We start from the raw sequence: 24,733 nt of genomic DNA, 5'->3' as shown, positions 1-24,733 counted from the left end.
GGAATGTTTAAGTTCAAGTTTTTGTTTAATGTTCAAGTTTTGAAAGCTCTGAAGCATCCACTGTGAAATTCCATTCAAAAATTCATCTCATCTTCACATTGTATCCTTTTTCTGTTAGTTCCTAGTGTTCCGCCTCTTCTTTTAGGGATTATAGGTTGTTAATTACCCCCACTCTAGTGCACCAGGGTCTGGCACACAAGCCGCCCACCACAAAGCTTTAATCAAGCATTTGTCTGTAACACATTCACAGATTATTATTTCAGCCTGAAAGCTGCGGAGTCTGGACAGAATGAACCCAACGCCGCCATTTCCATATGAATAGGCAGAAGCCGATGAAGAGGAATCGGCGAGACGCCGCGGGTCAGGCAGCTTTCCACCGGATAGAATTCTCACCGGCAGCACACAGAATCACGACGCGCTCCATTGTGCATGCTGTAATCACATTCCAGTCAACATTATTTCCTCTCCATCTGGAATTGTAATACACGGGGAATCTGGCATTTACTGACGTGTTAGGACAGACGCGGGATTATCCAATTCTGCAGGGAGGAAGGGCGATATCGGGAACCAGAGAGACGCAAGGCGGCCTGCTTTATAAAAGGCGCACTGTGTGCTTGATTCACAAAATGGTGCTAACTGTTAGCACAGCTTTTCGTGCGTTTTATCAAGTTTTTGCATGAAAAACGGTTATCACGTGAAAAGTTATCGTTAAAGAGCGACTGTGAATTTTTGCGTGCGATAACCATTATCATGCAAAATTTCGCACGAAGCACTTTTCACAGCGTACTAACAGTTAGCACCGTTTTGTGAATCAAGCCCTATGTGCTCTTTGGAGACTCAGGGCTTGATTCTCTAAAGAGAGCGAACTGTTAGCACGCGAAGTGGCGTGCGCGCTTCTGCGCGTGCGCAAAGTTTCCACGCCCGCAAGGTAACTACCGTTTGCGCGCGATAACGCAGACTTTTGTGTGCGAAAGTCCGCGTTATCGCGTGTAAATGGTAGTTACCACGCAGGTGCGAGACTTTGCGAGCGCACAGATGCGCGCACGCCACTTCACGTGTCAACTGTTTAGCACAGGGCATGCTAACAGTTAGCTCTCTTTAGAGAATCAAGCCCTTAAAGTGAACCCGAGGTGAGAGTGATATGGAGGCTGTCATGTTTAGTTTCTTTTAAGCAATGCCAGTTAATACTTTTAGCCATAGTCCCTGAACAAGCATGCAGCAGATCAGGTGTTTCTGAAATTATTGTCAAATCTGACAAGATAAGCTGCATGCTTGTTTCTGGTGTCATTCAGACACTACTGCAGCCCAAAAAAATCAGCAGGGCTGCCAGGAAACTGGTATTGTTTAAAAGGAAATTAATATGGCAGCCTCCATATCACTCTCACCTATGGTTCACTTTAAGGTGCCCATACGCTGGTAGATGGTCAGCAGATACAACCATCAGACAGATCCCTCTCTGATCCAATCTGCCAGCATATTGCAGATTTCCAATAGATTTCTCTGTCCAGCTGCCTCTGTCTGCCAGGCCCCCAGGTCACCTCCATGCACCCCTGGGCCTGTGCTAAGTGTCGCAGGGTCACACTGGTGCCCCTCAGACTGTGTCCCGCATCTTTTGCACCTGTACCATGTGACCCGACAGGGTACAGGTGCCTCCTGTGGCCAACGAGAAAGCCGCCGGACACAGGAGCAAGAGGAAATGTCGGGAAATGGAACACCGCTGTCGATGCACACCGACCGAGCATTTTCAGTCTAGATCTCACCAGCAAGCCAGATCAATCGTTTTGATCAAACCCGACCAGAAATCGATCTAAGTGATGATTGGGGGGTCACTGTTCCAACAGCAATCTCTGCCAGATTCAATAATCCTGGGTTGCGGCTTAGCTTCCGATTGGAGGAAGGATACAGCGAGAGGACAGAGGCGGAAGCAGTGCAATGAAGGAAGCGGCAGAGGTGCAGGGTGATTGGCACATGCCAGGTAAACAGCAAGCAGATTGTTGCTAGCCTGTTGCCATTTTTCAGGGACTTCACTCCGTCATCAGTCTCCCAGCGGCGATCGCCGCTAGTGACTCTTAGATGGTAAAACCGCTGTCTATTTACACAGTACAGCGCTGCAAACTAACGGCAGCACCAGGCATGTGCAGAGGGGGGTGCTCTGGGTGCCCAGGCACCCCCCCTTTTTAAAATCAGCAAAAAAGGCCCCCCTGATCGCGCAAAATAAGCCCCGCCCACCCGCGAGAAGCTCCGCCTCCGCCTGGGGCACTTTCAGGTGAAGAGGCCTGGATAGGAATCCTAGTGTGGCATACTGACCTCACCCTCCACCTAGGACCCATACTGACCTCTACCTCCCCAAGCACCCATAGTGACTTCTCCCTCACCCACAGTGACCTCTCCCTCCACCAGCACCCACAGTGACTTCTCCCTCCCCAGCACCCACAGTGACCTCTCCATCCACCTAGCACCCACAGTGACCTCTTCCTCCACCTAGCACCCACAGTGGCCTCTCCCTCCACCTAGCACCCACAGTGGCCTCTCCCTCCACCTAGCACCCACAGTGGCCTCTCCCTCCACCTAGCACCCACAGTGGCCTCTCCCTCCACCTAGCACCCACAATGACCTCTCCCTCCACCTAGCACCCACAGTGACCTCTCCCTCCACCTAGCACCCACAATGACCTCTCCCTCCACCTAGCACCCACAGTGACCTCTCCCTCCACCAGCACCCACAGTGACCTCTCCCTCCACCAGCACCCACAGTGACCTCTCCCTCCCACACTGACCTCTCCCTTCACCTACCACCCACAATCACCTCTCCTTCCCCAAATCTAGCAGTGATCCTGCCTACCCCAGCACCCACACTGACCTATCCCCCCCCAGCAGCCACAGTGATCTTTCCCTCCCCCAGAGGCTACCCTCCTGTCCCCTGAAGCACTTACAGGGACCTCCCATCCCAAAAGCAGCGCCCACACTAATCTCTCCCAACACACAGCATCCACAACTACTCCCTCCTCCAATAACTACAATGACCTCTCCCAGCACCCACAGTGACCTCCCCTTCCTCCAGCACTCATACTGACCTCTTCCTTCCACAGAACCCACAGTGACCTACCCTTCCACCAGCACCCACACTGACCTCTACCTCCCCCAGCAACCACACTGACCTCTACCTCTCCTAGCAGCAACTATGCCATTCATAGCAGTACCCACAGTGACCTCCCACTCCCTGCACCCACCGCAATCCCACCAATATTCAGCACCCACATTACACTCAATCAGTAACCCCCACTATAGCAAGCACCCAGTACTTGCACCAAGCAACTTTCACCTAATACTTATATCCGACCTCCATATGGCACTTAGTACTTGCATCATTCACCCTATAGCTGGCACCCAGTACTCACACCCACTTGGCACAGTACTTGCACATTATCTGAACTCACATAAACCAGTACTAGCACCCAAAGTACCTGCACTCAGAATCCACATGACACACAATGCCCACCCATAGCTAGCACCTAGTGCAGGCAATGCACCAAGTATTCGCATCCATGTACCTGTACCCAGCACCCACATGTTTCATCTGCAGTAGTTCCAGTTGCACTAAGCCTCCACTTGGTGCCCAGCACAAACACCAAACCCTCACATATGACATCTAGTACTTGCACCCAGAACTCACAAGGGCTTGAGTAACTGCAATCAACACCTACATGATGCTTGACACCAACCCATACAGCCAGAATGCACATGACACCCTGTGCCAGCACCCAGAACCCACATGGCACCCAGCTTCTGCATTTATCACTCACATGACAACAAATACCCCACTAACCAGCACCCATTACCCAGATGTTACCATGTACTCGCTCCCAGTACCCACTTGGCACTCAGTATTTGCACCTAAGACCCACATGACACCCTATAACCCCCATAATCAACACCCACATGGCATAGTACTCACACAGCACAAAGTTCCAAAGCCATTCTATGCACCTAGTACCCGTCCATGGCCAGCACCCAAATAGCACCCAGTACCCACCCTTGGTCTGAACCCATATGAGACTCAGTACTCTCCCATGTCACACATCCAGACCACACATGGCACTCCCTACTCACTCATGTCCAACAGTTACATGGCTCCCTGTACCAATTAGCACTCACATGGCACCCACTATTGTTTATCACTATCTGCTACTCATTCAGCACCCAATACTGCATAGCACCCACTGAAAATAAACACCCAATACAAACTGGACCTTGGTACCCACAGCAGCTTGACACAGACTGTACTTTGGCATCTCGGCACCCACTGCAACTTACCACAAACTGGACCTTTGCGTCTTACCACCCACTGCATCTGGGCACCCACTGCACCTTGACACTCACTGCAGTTTTGCATCTACTAATGCTTAGCAACCACTGCATATTGGCAACCACTGCTTCTTTGCCTGAAAAGAAGCTTGGGTGCTGATCAAGAGGGACAGAGGTCCCAGTAATGAAAGGTGAATCCATGCCTACATCAGGCTCCACTGTGCCCACTCTAATAGTGCGCACCTATGACTGCTGATTTGAGGGTGGTGGCACCAAAGAAGTTGGTTGGAAGAAGACACAAAGTCTGCCTGATACTTCTATAAAGGTGTGTGTGTGTGTGTGTGTGTGTGTGTGTGTTGGTGTGTGTGTTGGTGTGTGTGTTGGTGTGGGTGTTGGTGTGGGTGTGGGTGGTGGTGGTGGTGGGTTAAGACTGCCTAGTTCTTTCTGGAAAAGGAGTATTACATACACAATTTAGCACGATTTATCGATTAGGGCCCCTTTTTCAAATTTGAGCACCCCCCCTTGAGAATCCTCTGCACGGCCCTGGGCAGCACAGACAAGAAACAAAAACATACAGCCTCAACTGCCATTATCTACAACCATACTCCCTAACAATGCGATAGGCTAAAAGGTTTTTTTTTTTAATAGATACACATATGCACAGAAGGATATGCTGGTTGCTTGGCAGTTGGAAACAGCTGTTATTTCCCACAATGCAACATGGTTCACAGACAGGGTTAGGTCCATGGTCATGACATCACACTGTGGGAGGGTTTTCACCACAATATCAGCCATACAAACCTCCCTGATGATCTATTTGAGAAAAGGTAAAGATTTCTCAGGGCAAAAGGGGCATCAGCTACTGATTGGGATGACGTTCAATCCTGGGTTACAGTTCCTCTTTAAAGCGGAACTGTAGATAGAAAATAAACACATTGTTTCACTTACCTGGGGCTTCCCCAAGCCCCCAGCAGCTGTCCTGTCCCGCGCCGGTCCTGCCCGAGCCTCCGTTCTCCCGTCGCTGCTCCGTCCCTCGACTTGTAAGTCGAGGCCAGCGCAGCCCTGCCAAGCGTATCCTTTCTTCGCGTTCCCCTCTGCAATAGCGGGGAACGCGAAGAAAGGATACGCGTGGCCAGAGTGCAGTGTAGTGGCCCGGCGGCGAAACCGAAAGTAGCTGGCGGTGGGGGAACGGAGGCTCGTCGAGAAGTGGCGCTGGACAGGGCAGCTGCTGGGGGCTTGGGGAAGCCCCAGGTAAGTGAAACAGCGTGTTTCTTTTCTATCTACAGTTCCGCTTTAAATGCCTTGATGACAAATCTTCTGACAAGTAAAACTAATCCTCTACATATGCTTGGATCGTGTCTTAAGCTGTCAGTCTGGCGCTGCATTTAATTCATTTTTTTTTACCCTGATAATAATCTATTTATGACCTTTGAAAAGACATGTCTGTGAATGGTGTAGGCTGACAGATCCCACTGACACATGGAGCACAAGCTGTCAGTGTGTGGGCAGCTCGTTTTGGTATTTTCAGCCTCTGTCGGCGGAGTGATATGTGTCATTTCACCCATTAGGGTGTTTGGGAAAAACACAGCTCTTCCCGCTCATAATCTCACAAATCTCACCTGTAATAAATGAGAAGATGGAGACCGAGAGCCCAATATAGTGTAGTAAGTTACCTCACCTGTAATAAGGGTGCTCAGAGCTCGTTTCATGTCTCAGACAGAAAATGTACAGCAGGGAAGCAGATGAAGTGCTGAGAGTCCTTCATAAAGACTACAGCAAGTAAAGGCATTAGGTCGGAAGCTGGGAGTCCTGCTGATCTCATACCTTCTAATCAGGATTCAGATGCTTCATAAGTGTTTACTGGTTCCCTAGGCTGTGATGACTAGATTAGTTTATGGCTTTGTATTGTTGCAGAACTATTGTAGGAACCCCATAGCTCAATCCCGATGTCCCTGCTGTGAGCAGCGCCGGATCTCTGCAGAGGAGGCATAGTCTATGGATTAGGAAGGTGCTCTATAAATGGAGAGGCTGCAAATTGAAGAGGGGGCTGCAAATTGACTGTTAAAGTAACAGCAGAGAGGGCGGCTGCTGTGGATGTGTTGTTTATACAGCGGCTTGCAAAAGTATTCGGCCCCCTTGAAGTTTTCCACATTTTGTCATATTACTGCCACAAACCTGAATCAATTTTATTGGAATTTCACATGAAAGATCAACACAAAGTGGTGTACACATGAGAAGTGAAACAAAAATCATACATGATTCCAAACATTTTTTTTTACAAACAGATAACTGGGGTGGGGTGTGCGTAATTATTAAGCCCCCTTTGGTCTGAGTGCAGTCAGTTGCCTATAGACATTGCCTGATGAGTGCTAATGACTAAATAGAGTGCACCTGTGTGTAATCTAATGTCAGTACAAATACAGCTGCTCTGTGATGGCCTCAGAGATTGTCTAAGAGAATATTGGGAGTAACAACACCATTAAGTCCAAAGAACACACCAGACAGGTCAGGGATAAAGTGTTTGAGAATTTTAAAGCAGGCTTAGGCTACAAAAAGATTTCGAAAGCCTTGAACATCCCACAGAGTACTGTTCAAGCGATCATTCAGAAATGGAAGGAGTATGGCACAACTGTAAACCTACCAAGACAAGGCCGTCCACCTAAACTCACAGGCCGAACAAGGAGAGCGCTAATCAGAAATGCAGTCAAGAGGCTCATGGTGACTCTGGACGAGCTGCAGAGATCTACAGCTCAGGTGGGGGAATCTGCACATAGGACAACTATTAGTCGTGCACTGCACAAAGTTGGCCTTTATGGAAGAGTGGCAAGAAGAAAGCCATTGTTAATAGAAAAGCATAAGAAGTCCCGTTTGCAGTTTGCCACAAGCCATGTGGGGGACACAGCAACCATGTGGAAGAAGGTGCTCTGGTCAGATGAGACCAAAACTGAACTTTTGGGACAAAATACAAAACACTATGTGTGGCGGAAAATTAACACTGCACATCACTCTGAACACACCATCCCCACTGTCAAATATGGTGGTGGCAGCATCATGCTCTGGGGGTGCTTCTCTTCAGCAGGGACAGGGAAGCTGGTCAGAGTTGATGGGAAGATGGATGGAGCCAAATACAGGGCAATGGAAGAAAACCTCTTGGAGTCTGCAAAAGACTTGAGACTGGGGCGGAGGTTCACCTTTCAGCAGGACAATGACCCTAAACATAAAGCCAGGGCAACAATGGAATGGTTTAAAACAAAACATATCTATGTGTTAGAATGGCCCAGTCCAAGTCCAGATCTAAATCCAATCAAGTATCTGTGGCAAGATCTGAAAACTGCTGTTCACAAACGCTGTCCATCTAATATGACTGAGCTGGAGCTGTTTTGCAAAGAAGAATGGGCAAGGATTTCAGTCTCTAGATGTGCAAAGCTGGTAGAGACATACCCTAAAAGACTGGCAGCTGTAATTGCAGCAAAAGGTGGTTCTACAAAGTATTAACTCAGGGGGCTGAATAATTACGCACACCCCACTTTATATATATATATATATATATATATATATATATTTGGAATCATGTATGATTTTCATTCCACTTCTCACATGTACACCACTTTGTATTGGTCTTTCACGTGGAATTTCAATAAAATGGATTCATGTTTGTGGCAGTAATATGACAAAATGTGGAAAACTTCAATTGGGCCGAATACTTTTGCAAACCACTGTAGAAAGGGGGGGGGGGAAATCTGGGATACTGTACATGGAATGGGGGTTACATAAGGAGTAGGGTAGTGGCTGTAGATGGAATGAGGGGAACCCAAGGAATAAACTAGTGGCTGTACATGGAATGGGGCTGCACAAGGGAGAGGGAAGCTGCTGTACATGGAATGGGGGCTGCACAAGGAATAGGGCTGCACAAGGAATAGGGCAGCTTTTGTACATGGAATGTGGGCTGCACAAGGAATAGGGCAGCTTTTGTACATGGAATGGGGGCTGCACAAGAAATAGGGCAGCTGCTGTACATGGAATGTGGGCTGCACAAGGAATAGGGCAGCTGCTGTACATGGAATGTGGGCTGCACAAGGAATAGGGCAACTGCTGTACATGGAATGAGAGCTGCACAAGGAATAGAGCAGCGGCTGTACTTGGAATGGGGCTGCACAAGGAAGAGGGAAGCTCCTGTACATGGAATGGGGGCTGCACAAGGAATAGGGTAGCTGCTGTACATGGAATGGGTGCTGCACAAGGAAGAGGGAAGCTGCTGTACATGCAATGGGGGCTGCACAAGGAATAGGGTAGCTGTTGACATGCAGTGATGTGATAAAATACCAGCCTCTTTCCCAATTTAATTAATTCTGACTTCTTCATAACGTTGTCTCTGATCACCGAACAAATTTAATTTAACCCCAAAGAAGACCTAATTAAACATAATTTACGGTACTTGAATGATGACTTGATTTATTGAAGGAATTCATACTACTATCACCAATGTGAAAAAAAACTGCCTCCATAGTCACCGATCTAAGCATTCAGAACCTTTCTTGCCAAGTCAGTTTTCCTAAATGGTCTCACCAAGCAGCACTCCATAACTTCAACAAAAGAAATTCCAGAAGACCCGAGAAAAAAAGCTACTGAGTTGTTTTAGTTGGGATTTAGTTGAGCTTGCAGCACACCAACATGATAGCCATAATATCCAAATGGAGAAAATTTGGAACAGCAGTCATCCTATAAATATAACTCCCAGATCATATAACGTGGAAAAGAAGCAGGCGGTTTACTTCCGGCAAACAGAAGGAGTGATCAGTGTGGCAGGGTAGAAGAGGGGAAGGATAAAGGTGCTGCTCTTGGTATCCACCTCGGTGGCAAAAGTATCTGTGTTTGAGACAAGAAGAGACAGAGCGCACTCAGGGGAACAGTACAGCAGTACATTGGGTGATTTCAGAATAATCTCACCTCTAGAAGAGGCTGGCGAGCCTGTACAGGAGTAGCCAGCATGTAGGCTTTTTTCCCTCTAGCCAGGGATCAGGCACAAAGGCAACTGGATTCTTCCTTCACTCGGATGGTTGTTGGCAGGCAGCGCGCGGCTCTGAGGTTGTACACCCTGTCTGTGTGCGAGTCCGCTATATGCGGTTGCACAAACAGATTGTGGTGGATTTCAAAGCATCAGCTCCAGGATTGGGACAAAATACAAAACGCTATGTGTGGCGGAAAATTATCACTGCACATCACTCTGAGCTCTTTGCCTGATGAAAGGAGGACTTGGTCTCCTGAAACGCGTTGCAATATATTTTAATAAATCTTAACACTATACGGCAGCCGCCGTTTCTTCTTTCCTACACGCATTACTGCATTACAATCAGACTACCACTCCAACTGCCCGTGAACTGCCTGTGCAAGATTCATGGAGCAGCGTGGAGCTTTGCTTTTAGATCCCTCACTCCTGGAGCTGATGCTTTGAAATCCACCACAATCTGTTTGTGCAAACGCATATAGCGGACTCTCACACAGACAGGGTGTACAACTTCAGAGCCGCTCGTTGCCTGCCAACAACCATCCGAGTGAAGGAGGAATCCAGCTGCCTTTGTGCCTGATCCCTGGCTAGAGGGATAAAAGCCTACACGCTGGCTACTCCTGTACAGGCTCGCCAGCCACTTCTAGAGGTGAGATTATTCTGAATTCACCCAATCTACTGCTGTACTGTTCCCCTGAGTGCGTTCTGTCTCTTCTTGTCTCAAACACAGATAATATAACGTAGGAAACTCATCTGGGACATCACAAACTTTGAGGGACATCTACAGACCTGCAGGCCTGTCCCAGCTCAGAAGAAATAAAATGCTACAATTTGTACAACACTATTCTCCTGTGTGACTGAAAGGGCTTGAAAACTGTAGCCACTTAGGGTGCGCAGAGTACGCAATCTGATGCATTAGGGAGTCATGGCCAAGGAACCTTTACCAGTTAGGTAATGACAGCAGCCAGGATTTAAAATGTACTTGAGGTGACACACGACTTGATGAAATAAACATGTGTATGTAAAGTGCCAAACATATTAATATCTAGGCTGTGCCTCTTCTTCTTTTCCTGCCTGAAAGAGTTAACTTTCAGGCATGCAAGTGATAGTTTCTCTCTTGTCGGATTATAGCTTAACCCTCACTGATGAGGAATTACAGACATAAAACTCTTTCCTAGCAGAGAAGAGCATCTGAGAGCAGGGGATGGATAAAAAAGGTCAATAGTTCATGTTTTTTAACACTGGCAAACTTTATAGACTGCCATTGAGCAAACACAATAAACATCATAAAATAAAACCATGAGATTTATTTTAAAAAAAAAGGGTATTTTTTTAGGAGTAGGAGGATAGATACAATTGTTTACAGTGGGATGCAAAAGTTTGGGCAACTTTGTTAACCACTTTCCCCTCCACTACAGTATATCTACGTCAGCTGTGGCACCCTCCAAGCCACAGCGACGTAGATATACTGACCTGGCTGCAGCCCTGCTGTGCACGGTCGGGTGCGCTTCAGAGCGCACCCTCCGGCACTGTCAGCTGCAATACTAATTGGTGAAAGGGAACATGTTCCCTTTTGGCCAATTAGTCCACCCTCCTCCCATGAATTATCGCTGCAGTAGTGAACTGCAGCGATCCTTCATCTGTCCCCCTCGGCGCACAAACAGTTAAAAAAAATGCTCAAGCAAGCAGCCACACTCACCTACCTCGGTCCTGCGACTGTCGTGAAGTCTGATCCTCCGATCACCGCTCTGAAGTCAGCCGCATATTGCCGGAAACCCGGAACCCGGCTTGATGACGTCATCAAGCCGGGACCCGGGTTACCGGCAATATTCGGCTGACTGCAGAGCGGTGATCGGAGGATCAGGCTTCAGGACAGTCGCAGGACCGAGGTAAGGTGAGTGAGACTGCCTGCGTGAGCAATTTTTTTAACTGTTTCTGCATAGAGGGGGCTGCCTAATGGGGGGGGGGGCGCATCTGGCTATATATTATTGGGGGGAGGGGGGATATGTAAAGGGGGGGGTGCATATACAGGGGGACATCTGAGTAACCAAGGGGAGGGGGGGTTTACAAATGTTACACATCTGGGCACCTGGGGGGGCCCATAACTTAATACTGGGGGCACATTTGGCTATATTGGGGGGCAGCACTAATCTTGGGGGTACATCTGGCTATAATGGGGTAATCCTGATCCCGGGGACACATCTGGCTATAAAGAGGGGCACTATTTTTGGGGGTGCATCTGTCAATCGATTCTGGGGGTGGCAAACACAGGGGACACATCTGGCTATGCTGGGGGGGCTGATATTGGGGACACATCTGGCTATACTGGGGGGGGGGGGTGATACTGGGGACACATCTGGATATCTATACTGGGGCGACTTTAACTGGTTGCACAGTTTTTATGTCAATCGCACTTTTTATTTTTAAACAGAAATTGGTCAAAATTGAGAAATAATGCATTTTTTTTATTTTTCCCCCCTTTTTCCCATTAAAATGCATAGAGAGGAACATTTTATTTGGGACCAAATGCCCCCCAATGAAAGCTTAGTTTGTCTTGAAAAAAACGATATATAGATAATTTAAGTAGCACGAGTACAGATGAAGTTATTGGTGATTAAACAGGGACACAGCTAAAGCGTCAAAACTGCTCTGGTCAATAAGGGGAAAACAAGGTCTGGATGCTAAGTGGTTAAGGATCATGAATTTTCTGTATAAATCGTTGGTTGTTACGATAGTTACAGTTAAATATTCATATAGGAAACCCCCCACAGTGATATTTGAGTAGAGAAGTGTATTGGATTTATAGAAAGTGCACAATAATTGTTTAAATGCAATTAGGCAGGTGCATACATTTGGGCACTGTTGTCATATTATTGATTCCAAAACCTTTAGAACTAATTATTGGAACTCAAATTGGCTTGGTAAGCTCAGTGACCCCTGACCTACATACACAAGTAAATCCAATTATGAGAACGATTATTTAAGGGGGGGCAATTGTAAGTTTCCCTCCTCTTTTAATTTTCTCTGAAGAGTAGCAACGTGAGGGTCTCAAAACAACTCTCAAATGACCTGAAGACAAAGATTGTTCACCATCATGGTTTAGGGCAGGCATGGGCAAACTTGGCCATCCAGCTGTTAAGGAACTACAAATCCCACAATGCATTTGCCTTTATGAGTCATGACTGTGGCTGTCAGACTCCTGCAATGCATTGTGGGACTTGTAGTTCCTCAACAGCTGGAGGGCCAAGTTTGCCCATGGTTGGTTTAGGGGGAAGGATACAGAAAGGTGTCTCAGAGATTTCAGCTGTCTGTTTCCACAGTTAGGAACTTATTGAGGAAATGGATGACCGCAGGCTCAGTTCAAGTTAAGGCTCGAAGTGGCAGACCAAGAAAAATATCGCATAGACAGAAGCAACAAATGGTGAGAACAGTCAGAGTCAACCCACAGACCAGCAGCAAAGACCTACAACGTGATCTTGCTGCAGATGGAGTCACTGTGCATCGTGCAATCATTTGGCGCACTTTACACACTTTACACAAGGCTTCCTCTGCATCACTCTCTCATACAGCATCGTATGAGAAAGTGATGCAGAGGAAGCCTTGTCTCCGCCCGCTTGAGGTATGCTAAAGCACATTTGGACAAGCCTGCTTCATTTTGGAATAAGTTGCTGTCGACTGATGAAACGAAAATTTAGTTAGTTATTTGGGCATAACAAGGGGCGTTACACATGGAGGAAAACAAAACAAAGCATTCCAAGAAAACACCTGCTACCTACAGTAAAATATGGTGGTGGTTCCATCATGCTGTGGGGCTGTGTGGCCAGTGCAGGGATTGGGAATCTTGTCAAAGTTGAGGGACGCATGGATTCCACTCAGTATCAGCAGATTCTGGAAACCAATGTCCAGCGCCGGGGCTGGATCTTTCAACAAGACAACAACCCTAAACACTGCTCAAAATCCACTAAGGCATTCATGCAGAGGAACAAGTACAAGGTTCTGGAATGGCCATCTCAGTCCCCAGACCGGAATAAAATTGAAAATCTGTTGTGTGAGTTAAAGAGAGCTGTCCATGCTCAGAAGCCATCAAACCTGAATGAACTACAGATGTTTTGTAAAGAGGAATGGTCCAAAATACCTTCAACCAGAATCCAGACTCTCATTGGAACCCACAGGCAGCGTTTAGAGGCTGTAATTTCTGCAAAAGGAGGATCTACCCCCCCCCCCCCCCCCCCATTGAGTTAAAAACTGAACACACACCTCAGCCTCAATAAAAAAGCAAATGCACCTCAAAATGGCTACAGCAACACAAACCTGAGGTTTTGGAGTGGCCTGACTTAACCTCCTCTGAAATGTTGCTGTTTGTTTTCCAACAAAAATTGCTTATTGAGAAACATGAAATGACAACATCCTTATCAACACGCAGCTGCTTTCATGTTCAATATAAATAGAAAAAGGTATGAACAAAATTAGTTTTTCACGGGTGAACAATTTCAGTTAATGAAAACTGCCATTGTATTTGGTGATAACAAATGGAATAAAATTAATTAAAATCAACAACATTTTACCTGCAGCCTCATTATAACAGCACACATGGTCTCGTGTGTTTACGTTCTGGTCTCCGATTTTTTTCCTCCCCTTTTGCTAAATGGCCTTATGATGCTCATGAACGATAGCTCAGTCTTCCCACCAGCAGGGGCTTCAATCAGGTGCGCAGGATTAAGTAAAAAATGTCTGGGTCACTAGGGGGGTTTAACACCACGGTCCTCAAGAGGTTAATCAATCATTTCAGGCACTTTTTTTGTTGAAAAGGACTCATTTCTTAGTTAGAATAGCATAACAAATAATACAAACATATTGGAGTGGGGGGAGGGGGTCATTTTGATTGCAATTATTCTTTAATAGATAATTTTTCCCTTACATTTTCCACTACTTTAGCCCTTTAGCAGCCATTTTATTTAGAGACTTGCAAATTTTCCAGGCTAATTTATTTTACCAAATTATTTTATTTACTGGTTTCATTTCCTTGTTTCTAATTAGTATTGCTGTAATGTGTATTTATGACCACTTGTCACTAGGGGGCAGCGTGAGACAATAACAGAGGACTTCTGTTTTCAGGCCTGGTGCACACCAGAGGAGTTTTTCTGAGCGTTTTGAGTTTTTAAATCTGCTGCTAATGTTATCCTATGTGTCTGTGCACACTGGAGCAATGAGGTTTTGTTAAAAAAAAACCCATAGCATTACATTGGGAAGAGCTTTTGAAACCTCTAAAAGCTCTTCCCAATGTAATGCTATGGGTTTTTTTTTACAAAACCTCATTGCTCCAGTGTGCACAGACACATAGGATAACATTAGCAGCAGATTTAAAAACTCAAAACGCTCAGAAAAACTCCTCTGGTGTGCACCAGGCCTCAGTTTCTATATTTTCTGCTAGCAGCGAGACATAAAAAAGCATTCCAAGAATTTACAGCACAACGAGTTCTGCCAACTGAGGTCAAATGCAATGCACTTATCTCAAAAGAGATAACTCTATTGAAGCTGCTAATGGGTTATTATTATTATTTATTGTATTTATAAAGCACCAACATATTATGCAGTGCTGGACAATAAACAGGGATACATACATTGCAACAAGGGGTGACAGACAGAGAGGTAGCAAACGGTTATACAACATAGCACAAGGTTATTCATACAATCAGGGTATAAAATGCGGTTTACAGAGACCCGGCAAATCAAGTACGAGTTAGTCCATGAGAAGGGTGTAATTGCTGGGATAGTAAAATTAAGAAGGACACACTAAGGGAGGGGGGAGGCCCTGCTAAGGCTTACAATCTAAAGGGTGGGGGGACACATAAGGTAGGACTGTGGAAAGGGTGATTGACAGAGTTAGAGTGTGGTAGATGTGGGGTAGGCTATTTTAAAGAAATGTGTTTTGAGGGCTTGCTTGAAGGTGTTAAAGGAAGTAGAGAGTCTGAGGGGCAGTGGAAGGGAGTTCCATAGGGTGGGGGCAGCTCTTGAGAAGTCTTGTAAGCGTGCATGGGAATGAGAAATGCGTGGGGAGGTCAGGCGGAGATCATTGGAGGACCAGAGGGGACGGGCAGGTATAGATCTGTTGATGAGCTCAGAAATGTAGGTTGGGCAGGTCTTGTGCACAGATTTGTAGGTAAGGCACAAAACCTTAACCACTTGCCGACCACCCACAGCTGATGGGCGGCGGCAAGGACTGGGCCTAAACGACCGCAATACGCCCATCGGCGGTAGGCGTAGTTATGTGGCGATCGCGTCATTCGGGTTACTAGCTGCCCGATCGCCGCTGACAAAGTGTATAATAGGCTTTGTAATGTATACAAAGCCTATTATAAGCCTATTATACAGGCTGCCTCCTGCCTTGGTGATCCCAGTGTCCGAGGGACCACCAGGGCAGGCTGCAGCCACCCTAGTCTGCACCCAAGCACACTGATCTCCCCCCCCCCTTCCCTCTGATCGCCCACAGCACCCCTCAGGACCCCCCCCCCCTGCCCACCCCCCATACCACTGTTTGCACCCAATCACCCCCCTAATCACCCATCAATCACTCCCTGTCACTATCTGTCAACGCTATTTTTTTATGCCCTAAACTGCCCCCTGCTCCCTCCTGATCACCCCCCACACCCCTCAGATTCTCCCCAGACCCCCCACAGACCCCCCCCCCCCGTGTACTGTATGCCTCTATCCCCCCTGTAATAACCCACTGATCACCTGTCAATCACCCATCAATCACCCCCTATCACTGCCACCCATCAGTCAGCCCCGAACCTGCCCCTTGCGGGCAAATCTGATCACCCACCCACACCATCAGATCGCCCGCAGATCCGACGTCAGATCACCTCCCAAGTGCATTGTTTACATCTGTTCTCTCCTCTAAACACCCACTAATTACCCATCAATCACACCCTATCACCACCTGTCACTGGTACCCATCAGATTAGACCCTAATCTGCCCCTTGCGGGCACCCAATCACCCGCCCACACGCTCAGATTGCCCTCAGACCCCCCCTCATGAATTCGCCAGTGCATTATTTACATCTGTTCTTCCCTGTAATAACCCACTGATCACCTGTCAATCACCCATCAATCACCCCCTGTCACTGCCACCCATCAATCAGCCCCTAACCTGCCCCTTGCGGGCAATCAGATCACCCACCCACACCATCAGATCGCCCGCAGATCCAACGTCAGATCACCTCCCAAGTGCATTGTTTACATCTGTTCTCTCCTCTAAACACCCACTAATTACCCATCAATCACCCATCAATCACCCCCTGTCACTGCTACCCATCAGATCAGACCCCTACCTGCCCCTAGGGCACCCAATCACCCACCCACACCCTCAGAACAACCTCAGACCCCCCCCAGACCTTTCCCCCCTGTGTACTGTATACATCTATTCTCCCCTGTAATCACCTGTCAATCACCTGTCAATCACCTGTCATTCACCCGTCATTCACCCGTCAATCACCCGTCAATCACCCGTCAATCACCCGTCAATCACCACCTGTCACTGCCACTTATCAGATCAGACCCTAACCTGCCTCTTACGGGCATCTGATCACCCTCCCACACCATCAGATTGCCCCAGACCTACCCTCAGATCACCTCCAAAGTGCATTGTTTACATCTGTTCTGCCATCTAATCACCCACTGATCACCCATCAATCACCCCCTGTCACCACCTGTCACTGCTACCCATCAGATTAGACCCCTATCTGCTCCTAGGGCACCCAATCACCCGCCCACACCCTCAGAACGCCCTCAGACCCCAGCCCTGATCACCTCGCCAGTGCATTGCTTGCATCTATTCCCCCCTCTAATCACACCTTGAGACACCCATCAATCACCTCCTGTCACCACCTGTCACCCACTAGCACACCTACCCATCAGATCAGGCCCTAATTTGCCCCGTGTGGGCTCCTGATCACTCGGCCAAACCCTCAGATCCCCCTCAGACCTCCTTCCGATCACCTCCCCAGTGCATTGATTGCATCTATTTCCCCCTCTAACCACCCCCTGAGACACCCATCAATCATCTCCTGTCACCCTCCTAGCACTCCTATCCATCAGATCAGGCCCAATACAACCTGTCATCTAAGAGGCCACCCTGCTTATGACCGGTTCCACAAAATTCGCCCCCTCATAGACCACCTGTCATCAAAATTTGCAGATGCTTATACCCCTGAACAGTCATTTTGAGACATTTGGTTTCCAGACTACTCACGGTTGTGGGCCCGTAAAAATGCCAGGGCAGTATAGGAACCCCACAAGTGACCACATTTTAGAAAAAAGACACCCCAAGGTATTCTGTTAGGTGTATGACGAGTTCATAGAAGATGTTATTTTTTGTCAAAAGTTAGCGGAAATTGATTTTTATTGTTTTTTTCACAAAGTGTCATATTTTACTAACTTGTGACAAAAAATAAAATCTTCTATGAACTCACCATACTCCTAACAGAATACCTTGGGGTGTCTTCTTTCTAAAATGGGGTCACTTGCGGGGTTCCTATAGTACCCTGGCATTTTAGGGGCCCTAAACCATGAGGAGTAGTCTAGAATCCAAATGCCTCAAAATGACCTGTGAATAGGACGTTAGGTCCCGTAGCGCACCTAAGGTGCAAAAAAGTGTAACACATGTGGTATCGCCGTGCTCAGAAGAAGTAGTATAATGTGTTTTGGGGTGTATTTTTATACATACCCATGCTGGGTGGGAGAAATCTCTCTGTAAATGGACAATTGTGTGTAAAAAAAATCAAAAAATTGTCATTTACAGAGATATTTCTCCCACCCAGCATGGGTTTGTGTAAAAATACACCACAAAACACATTATACTACTTCTCCTGAGTACGGCGATACCACATGTGTGGCACTTTTTTGCACCCTAACTGCGCTAAGGGGCCCAAAGTCCAATGAGTACCTTTAGGATTTCACAGGTAATTTTGCGACATTTGGTTTCAAGACTACTCCTCACGGTTTAGGGCCCCTAAAATGCCAGGGCAGTATAGGAACCCCACAAATGACCCCATTTTAGAAAGAAGACACCTAAAGGTATTCCATTAGGGGTATGGTGAGTTCATAGAAGATTTTTTTTGTCAAAAGTTAGCAGAAAATGACACTTTGTGAAAAAAAACAATTAAAATCAATTTCTGCTAACTTGTGACAAAAACAAAAATCTTCTATGAACTCACCATACACCTAACGGAATACCTTGGGTGTCTTTCTAAAATGCGGTCATTTGTGGGGTTCCTATACTGGCCTGGCATTTTAGGGGCCCTAAACCGTGAGGAGTAGTCTTGAAACCAAATGTCGCAAAATGACCTGTGAAATCCTAAGGATACTCATTGGACTTTGGGCCCCTTAGCGCAGTTAGGGTGAAAAAAAGCGCCACACATATAGTATCGCCGTACTCAGGAGAAGTAGTATACTGTTTTTTGGGGTGTATCTTTCCACATACCCATGCTGAGTGGGAGAAATCTCTCTGTAAATGGACAATTGTGTGTAAAAAAAAATAAAAAAATTGTCATTTACAGAGATATTTCTCCCACCCAGCATGGGTATGTGTAAAAATACACCACAAAACACATTATACTACTTCTCCTGAGTACAGCAATACCACATGTGTGGCACTTTTTTGCAGCCTAATTGCGCTAAGGGGCCCAAAGTCCAATGAGCACCTTTAGGCTTTACAGGGGTGCTTACAATTAGGCACCCCCCAAAATGCCAGGACAGTAAACACACCCCACAAATGACCCCAGTTTGGAAAGTAGACACTTCAAGGAATTCAGAGAGGAGCATAGTGAGTCCGTGGCAGATTTCATTTTCTTTTGTCGCAAGTTAGAAGAAATGAAAACCTTTTTTTTTTTTTTTTTTTTGTCACAAAGTGTCATTTTCCGCCAACTTGTGACAAAAAATAAAATCTTCTATGAACTCTCCATGCCTCTCAGTGAATACTTTGGGATTTCTTCTTTCCAAAATGGGGTCATTCGGGGGGTATTTATACTATCCTGGAATTTTAGCACCTCATGAAACATGACAGGTGGTCAGAAAAGTCAGAGATGCTTCAAAATGGGAAAATTCACTTTTGGCACCATAGTTTGTAAACGCTATAACTTTTACCCAAACCAATAAATATACACTGAATGGATTTTTTTTATCAAAGACATGTAGCAAATAAATGTAAAATAAATGTAGTAAATAAATTTGGACAAAAATGTATACAGAAATTTTACTTTATTTGAAAAATGTCAGCACAGATAGTAAAAAAAAATAATCATCTTTTTCGATGAATATAATAAAAACTAAAACTCGCAGCAGCAATCAAATAGCACCAAAAGAAAGCTGTATTAGTGACAAGAAAAGGAGGTAAAATTCATTTAGGTGGTAGGTTGTATGACCTAGCAATAAACCGTGAAAGCTGCAGTGGTCTGAATGGCGAAAAGACTGGACCTCAAGTGGTTAAAACTGATCCTGAAGCTGATAGGGAGCCAGTGTAGGGCTTCGCAGAGGGGAGAAGTGGAAGCATAGTAGTGGGAAAGTCTGATGAGTCTAGCTGCTGCATTCATGACTAATTGAAGGGGTTCAATGCGTTTTAAGGGGAGGCCAGATAGTACGGCATTGCAGTAGTCAAGGCGGGAGATGATGAGAAGCTTGGTAGTGGCTGGGGTCAGAAAGGGGCGGAAAGATCCCAGTATGGAAGAGTGGATATGGATGATGTCAGATTTTTTGCAAGGTGGCGAGGGCTGTGTGGAAGATGCTGGTACCAACAAACAAATGAAGGAATGGAAAAGTGCATGGGAAAAAATAAGTAACATATAATATGAAGTTAAGTAGTTGAAGTAGGAAAGATGAGGAGAAAAGAACCAAATAACCATTATATTACCAACTGAAATTGTATGGATAAATGGATGGATGAATGTGCAGTTGCAAGGACGTATGTTGAAGTATAGAAGGCACTTATATGAATGTGTGTGAAAGGCGAAATAAGAGTAATTGCTTTGCTTCTTATGCTCTCAGCTTAGATATGTGACCTGTTTATGCTTGCGGCCTGTCTCTCCCACTGGGCTCGGTCCAACCCTGGTGGCTCTTGCATGGAGGGCACGCCCTTAAAATAAGTGGGTAGTCGGAAAGGGATATTAGCCTGGATAGCTCAGTCGGGTGTTTTGTTTTTTTCCTTTCTTTTTCTCTTTTTTACTATAAATAGTTTGATCTGAGTCACTGGTGAAATGTTTAGCTACATAAATATTTACAATATATTGTAGTGATGATGGAGTGAGGGAGGGGGGAGGAGAGGAAAGAAAATCAAACTATGATGCAAACCTGAGACCCACGTATGATGGCTTCACAGCAGTCACATGGTCATATCTGGGTCACATACCAGTTGAGTTTGAAAAAAAGAAAAAGAAAGGGGCGGATTTTGGAGATGTTTCGAAGGTGGAAGTTGCAGGTTCTGGTAACATTTTGGATATGTTGGCTGAAGGAGAGGGCAGAGTCTAGGGTAACGCCCAGGCAGCAGGCCTGGGAGGTAGGGTAGATGGTAGTGTTGTTGATAGTGAAGTGAATAGGGGTGGTGCAGAGCGGGGGGGGGGGGGGGAATTATGAGTTCAGTTTTATCCAGGTTAAGCTTCAGGAACCTAGCTGACATCCAGGAGGAGATGGTTGATAGGCAGGAGGAGACCTTGTCCATAGTGGAGGGGGAGAGATCGGGGGTGTGGAGATAGATTTGGGTATCATCGGCATATAGGTGGTATTTGAAGCCCAGGGAGGAGATGACTTTGCCAATAGAGGAGATGGGTTAGTAAGTTTTCAATATTTCCTAACCAAACCTTTCTTGGGACTTGTCTGCACTGAGCCTATGAGTGCCTAGTAATATATCCATTTCTGCACATAGGTCACTACAGCGGGTATAGCCTCTGCAGCTACTGAGACCCTAACTTCTTACCATCCCTCTTTCCAAATCCGGGGAGGACCTTCAGAGCAGGTCTTGCTGTAACTACACATATATTATGGGTGGGAGCCATGATGGCCACACTTGTTATACAAATCCTGATAATAGGGCCTCAAGGTCATAGGGTCATCAAGGGGAAGGGGTGTGGTCGGATCCATGATTTGAAGCTCCGCCCCTGCATCTTGGGAGCATTACCGGGAGCCCTCGTAGGCGGGGTTCTGACAATAAGGACACATGTAACTTACTCATGCCACTGTTCATTGTGCTTTTGGTACAGCAGTGTCTCCAGGGCCACAGGTTTAACGTCCGGAGCTCCTGGGGAAGGCCACTGATTGGTGAGGTGTGTGGTTAGCTCCTGTCTTGATCTTAAGTCATTATTCTTAAGTATAGTCCTGTGAAGATACAGACAGGTAACTCCTTCATTTCCTCTCAAAATAAAGGTTTGATAATGAATGGATGCGCAGTGAAGGGTGAAGGGATGGAGATGGTAGAGATGGGAAGCAGGTGTGAAAAGGATGACTCCACCCAGAAGTGGTCATTCTGTTCTGGCTGGGGTCATGGATGAAGATTTTCTTCCAAGGTTTGATATGAGGCAAGGCTCTCACCTCCTCCTGGATTGCAAGGACCTCTGCTATAAGCAATGAGGGGAGACTAATGGTCAGGGAAGGGTCTACAGCTAGCTACAGATTTTTGCCACTTGAAAGAACTGTTCATGATCATCTCAGGTGAACATCTACTGCAGTGACAGATGTCCACCAATGTCACTGGCCTTAACTTCAGCAGCTAGCCATGCTGGATTACTCTCAAACAATCATTGTGGCAGTTGCTGCTGCAGGTTGCCTCCCCTTGCCCTTCAGGGTAGTCTTCCCAGTAGACAGCTGAACTATGTGTCTGTACAACAATCATCCCTAAATGGTCATCTGAAAAGATCATGAATGACTGATTCAGGCAACAGTCCACTAGCATGTGTACAAGGCTTTAGGCTAGGTCCCCATGCTGTACCTCGTGGGATGTCCATTACAATTTCCCAATACTCACCACCGTGCATCCATTCTGCATGCGTTCTGCTACCATCATCACCAACGTCATTTTGGTACCCGCGCCACTGCTTATATGTCGCTCAGCTCCACTACACGGGACACTCGGCCGGTATATAGACCGGAGTCTCAGCAAAAGCAGGCTGCCATTGAATTGCACTATGAATCCTGCCCAACAACAGGGAGGATTCTCATTGGGCCTGAACTTCAATCAGAATTCTACCTCTCACCAAGAAGAATTCTCACTGGATTTCTGCAATCCAATGGGACCCTGCTTCTGCCCTGGTTCAGATCCATAAACTGGCCTATTGTCCCGTGCAGTGGGGCCAAGCAGAGTGGCAGCAGTGCGGAGGACCCAAGATGACCCAGAAGGCAGGCGAGTATAATAGTAGGAATGTACGCTGCAGAAAGCCTAGTGAGATTGGACCCTGTCCATTCTCATAGGATTGCACCAATTCCGTCGGCATCCTCTGCATCTGGTGAGAAAAATGGTGCAGGTTAAAATTTTGTATTACCGCACTGGATCAAACAGATCCGCTGCAGACTGGCAAGTGTGCACTGATCCTATAAACAACACGGGATCTGTGCAAACGTCTGTTTTTCTAATGCTGAAACGGACAGTTTTTTGGCTAGAGGGAACGGTGGCCTTAGACTCAAGGGATGAGCCAAGACAAATGGGTGGCAAACAGTTACTGGAGTTATGGGATTGACACGAATGACCATGGACAATTTTACTGCAATTGACTGAGATTTTGACCAAGAAGAGTAGCTGTCCACTTTCTCTTTGTTTCTATTAAAAACTACCTTTTATGTCTTAAATTTAACCTGAGATAAAAGACATCCCAGATTCTATACTTACCTGGCCACTCAGTCCCTCGCCATCTCCCCCGGTGGCTCCTGTCCCTCCCTCCCCCCCTTCCCCGTTCGGCTCGGTAGCCTGGCAGAGTTGCGCTCCGTCGCACATGCTACGTACCTCATGTGTGTACCACGCTCCCCCATCGCCCTCCCGCAGCTGGAAGAGTTCTGCGCTTGTGCAGTACTACAGAAGCCCCAGGTAAGTATAGAACATGAGATGTCTTTCATCTCAGGTACACTTTAAAGAGAACCTGAATTGAGAGATCCCTTGCTTAAGGGATTAGACCGTTTCACATGTCTACTACTCCTTTAACGAGAACTTGAAGTGAGAACGGAGGCTGACATCTTAGTTCCCCTGTAAATCCAGGCTTAACACTTTGGAGCAACAGTCCAGTCTTTTTATTTTTTTTATTTTTTTTTATTAAACTAATGCCTAATCCCCATATGGGTGTATAAATTATTTAAATACTTAAACAAATTAAACTCTTTATCTGTGGTACTCCCTGGGTTGCTTCGGGCTGATTCTCTCAAGATATACAGTCTTCTGGGAGGGGAGGAGTTTCTGAGCTGCCACTCCCAAAGGGCGTCAGTGGGGTAGGGGGTGGAGTTGGCAGTGGATGTTGGGAGGAGTTTGGATGGCAGGTTCTTGCACTCTACAAAGAAGTGCCTGCCCATCATTGGTGGGCAACAAGAATCAGCATCACAGTCTTGTTGAAAATAAAGATAAGCTGGACAGGGGTGTTCAGGATAATTTTACATGCCTCCACATTTGGAAAAATCTGCTACAATGTTAAAGGACCACTATTGTGAAAAACTGTAAAATTAAAAAAAAACATACATATGAAATGCACATTTCTCCTAGGGAAGAATGTAATATCAATTACATTTTACTATTTTCTATGTTGCTGTCACTTACACTTACTTGTCACCTAGTAGGTAGTAAAAAGCTGACAGATCTAAAAGATTGTGGGTTTGTCCAACGTCTTATGGGTATCCTCATTTGGACTGAGTAAGGCCTTGTTCACATTATAAATCGCCAGTGCTATCGCAAGCGCTGAGCGATTTATTGAGCTTTTTTAAAGCACTTTTCCCAGCCGAAAATCACTTTTCTAAGCGCTTTTGCTGAACAATTAAATTTTTCACTTCCTGACGAAGTGAACTCTTTGACCCGGAAATGAATAAATACAATGTATGTATTAATTAAAGCGCTCGGAAAATCGCCATACCAAGCGCTTTTTCAAGCGCTTTGTGATTTCCCTATACCTACCATTGAACCAAAGCGCTCAGAAAATGATACATGTAGCGCATTTGCGATGTCAAAAAACATGTGAACACTCTCATAGGAAAACCACAAGCGCCAGTGCTTTTTAAAAAACGGAAACGCTCATAAGTGTGAACGAGCCCTAACTACAGTTCAGTAAGTGCTTTTGTAAATAAAGAAACCCTGAGAATCCCCCAGGAGGAGTTAGAGTAATCCAAGACTCCGACAGATCTGTCAGATTTTAACTAGCCACCCACTGTAAGTGATAGCAGCATAGAAAAAAATTAATATATTGTTGAT

The 24,733-nt window shown here is 46.2% G+C and overlaps 1 protein-coding gene across 2 annotated transcripts in view; it reads right to left on the bottom strand.

Annotated features, from left to right (window-relative positions):
• The window catches only part of RUNDC3B (RUN domain containing 3B), a 237,546-nt gene that overhangs the window by 18,223 nt on the left and 194,590 nt on the right, over nucleotides 1–24,733 (bottom strand). The window contains exon 9 of one of the 2 annotated variants that reach the window (XM_068238567.1): nucleotides 21,526–21,672. The exons of the other annotated variant lie outside the window; for it this stretch is intronic. Coding sequence (XP_068094668.1) covers nucleotides 21,526–21,672 — 147 coding nt within the window. The remainder of the gene's footprint in view (nucleotides 1–21,525; nucleotides 21,673–24,733) is intronic. 2 annotated transcript variants of the gene reach the window in all.

Source organism: Hyperolius riggenbachi, chromosome 5 (assembly GCF_040937935.1).
Source record: "Hyperolius riggenbachi isolate aHypRig1 chromosome 5, aHypRig1.pri, whole genome shotgun sequence".
NCBI classification, from domain to species: domain Eukaryota; kingdom Metazoa; phylum Chordata; class Amphibia; order Anura; family Hyperoliidae; genus Hyperolius; species Hyperolius riggenbachi.
Note: the sequence above shows the minus strand (reverse complement) of the source record. Positions and strands in the feature narration are given on the sequence as shown.